Source organism: Perca fluviatilis, chromosome 7, assembly GCF_010015445.1.
Source record: "Perca fluviatilis chromosome 7, GENO_Pfluv_1.0, whole genome shotgun sequence".
In the NCBI taxonomy this organism is placed as follows: Eukaryota; Metazoa; Chordata; class Actinopteri; order Perciformes; family Percidae; genus Perca; species Perca fluviatilis.
This window is the reverse complement of record NC_053118.1, coordinates 37,737,615-37,740,114: the sequence shown is the minus strand read 5'-3', so window position 1 is coordinate 37,740,114 and position 2,500 is coordinate 37,737,615. Positions and strand designations below refer to the sequence as shown.

The window sequence follows — 2,500 nt, the reverse complement described above, 5'->3', positions numbered from 1 at the left end:
CCTTCTGGTTCGAGGCTCCGCCCCCTGACCTTCTGGGACTCACCGCTGTGCAGCAGCAGGTCCTGGGTCTGCTCCAGAGACCCGTTGTGCGGCGCCGGTTCGATCTGCAGCACTTTACACATCAGAGGGTAGATGTGGATGCTGTCGAACGGCCCGGACACGAAGTTCTTCTTGAAGTCGGGTCCGAAGGCCCTGAAGATCATCTTCATGTCCATCTCTCCGTTATGGTAGCCGTGGTCGCCTTTGTTCACGTAGACGATGAATCTCTGGCGGGAAAAAAAACGGAGGAAGAAACGGAATTACGACGATTTCAAAACGTCAATAAGTGTAAAAAATTTAGTTTTGAATAAACTGTCGGAAATATTTTTCTAAAATGTGGCGAAAACAGAGGCGTGGAAAATCCCAACGCACACAGAGATGGGAAGGTCAGCCCAATGGTCCCACATCCCTATGGTCCCACATCCCTATGGTCCCACATCCCTATGGTCCCACAGCCCTATGGTCCCACATCCCTATGGTCCCACAGCCCTATGGTCCCACAGCCCTATGGTCCCACAGCCCTATGGTCCCACAGCCCTATGGTCCCACATCCCTATGGTCCCACACCCCTATTCCAAAAAAAAAAAAAAAAAAAAAAAAAAAAAAAAAAAAAAAAAAAAAAAATGGTCCCACATCCATATGTTCCCACATTCCTATGGTCCCAAGCCCTATTTCCAACGTCCCTATGTTTCCACAGTATGGTCCCACATCCCTATGCACATTCCCTATGAACAGCCCTATGTTCCCACAATCCAATGGTCCACAGCCCTATGGTCCCACAGCCCTATGATTCCACAGCCCTATGTTCACACTAATGGTCCCACAGCCCAATGGTCCCACAGCCCTATGGTCCCACTATTCATTCATGGTCCACCCTATGGTCCCAAAGCCCAATGTTCCCACAGCCCTATGTTCCCACAGCCCAATGGTCCCACAGCCCAATGGTCCCACATCCCTATGTTCCCACAGCATTATGGTCCCACAGCCCTATGTTCCCACAGCCCAATGGTCCCACAGCCCAATGGTCCCACATCCCTATGTTCCCACAGCATTATGGTCCCACAGCCCTATGTTCCCACAGCCCTATGTTCCCACAGCCCAATGGTCCCACAGCCCAATGGTCCCACAGCCCTATGTTCCTACAGCCAAATCTAAACGCCCCCTAGTGGCAGCAAATGTAATTTGCAGCCAGGGTCAGTCTAGTAACTCTCTGTTGGAAGCTGGAAAATCCAAATTCTAGTCAGGCCAATCACATCGCGTATAGAGTCGGTGGGCGGGGCTTATGGCTGCTGCTGCTGCTGGAGAACAGAGGTCTTCTGGAAGACTTGGAGTTCAGCTTTTCTTTGAGAAAAGAACAAAGAACGACAATGAAGTCATTCTTAAAAAATGGGAAGATGTATATATAAAAATCTACATAAATAAAATTTACAAAAAAAAAAAAAAATGGGAAGATGAATATATAAAAATCTACATAAATGAAATTGTTCGCAGTTTTAAAGTTTAACCTATCAGCTAGCTCCACTACCTTCTTCGTTGCTCTGATTGGTTGTAGCGTTATCCTATTGCTTGCAGAGGGGAATTTGAAAGAAACCATTTGTCCCGCCCCCTCGGATTGAGCCCTGACCAATGGGGAGTTCCCAGACTTCAACATCTGGATGTGGGTCAGACCCAGACTTCAACATCTGGATGTGGGTCAGACCCAGACCCCAACATCTGGATGTGGGTCTGGCTCGTCAGGCTGGAAGGACTGTAAAATTCCGCCCCGAAACCTTCGTGAAAAAGAGACTCACGGAGTTCAGGTTGAAGCCCAGATCGGCGACGACCACGATGGGCGGCAGGCGCTGGCTCTTGGCGAGCCGGAAGCTCTCGGGGAGCTGGTGTTTCCGGTACACGGTCAGGTTGGGCGCGCCGGACAGGGCGTCGAACACTTCCTGCTCCCTGCCCGGCCGCGGCGTCAGGATGCCGAAGCCGCCGTAGTCGAGGATCTCGAAGCTGACGAGCTTCAGTAAGTTCAGGTACTTGTTGAGGACGATCTCGTCCACCTTGTTACAACACATGTTATAACTACACTGTGTGTTATAACAACAGGTGTGTGTGTGTGTGTGTGTGTGTGTGTCTGTGTGTGTGTGTGTGTGTGTGTGTATGTGTGTGTGTGTGTGTGTGTGTGTGTGTGTGTGTGTGTGTGTGTCTGTGTGTGTGTGTGTGTGTGTGTATGTGTGTGTGTGTGTGTGTGTGTGTGTGTGTTATAACTACACTTTGTTATAACACCCTGTATGGAATAACTACACATTATGTTATATGTGTGTGTGTTTGTGTGTGTGTGTGTGTGTGTGCGTATGTCTCTCTCTGTGTGTGTGTGTCTTTGTCTCTGTGTGTGTGTGTCTCTGTGTGCGTATGTCTGTGTGTGTGTGTGTGTCTCTGTGTGCGTATGTCTGTGTGTGTCTTTGTCTCTGTGTGTGTG

At 49.4% G+C, this 2,500-nt stretch overlaps 1 protein-coding gene across 1 annotated transcript in view; it reads right to left on the bottom strand.

The window, feature by feature from the left end:
- Window positions 1-2,500, bottom strand: part of zgc:153896 (uncharacterized protein LOC569930 homolog) — a 7,742-nt gene that overhangs the window by 2,352 nt on the left and 2,890 nt on the right. The window contains exons 4-5 of the mRNA XM_039806380.1: window positions 1,830-2,081; window positions 44-266 (exon numbers count right to left, since the gene is read on the bottom strand). Of these exons, the coding sequence (XP_039662314.1) occupies window positions 44-266; window positions 1,830-2,081 (475 nt within the window). The remainder of the gene's footprint in view (window positions 1-43; window positions 267-1,829; window positions 2,082-2,500) is intronic.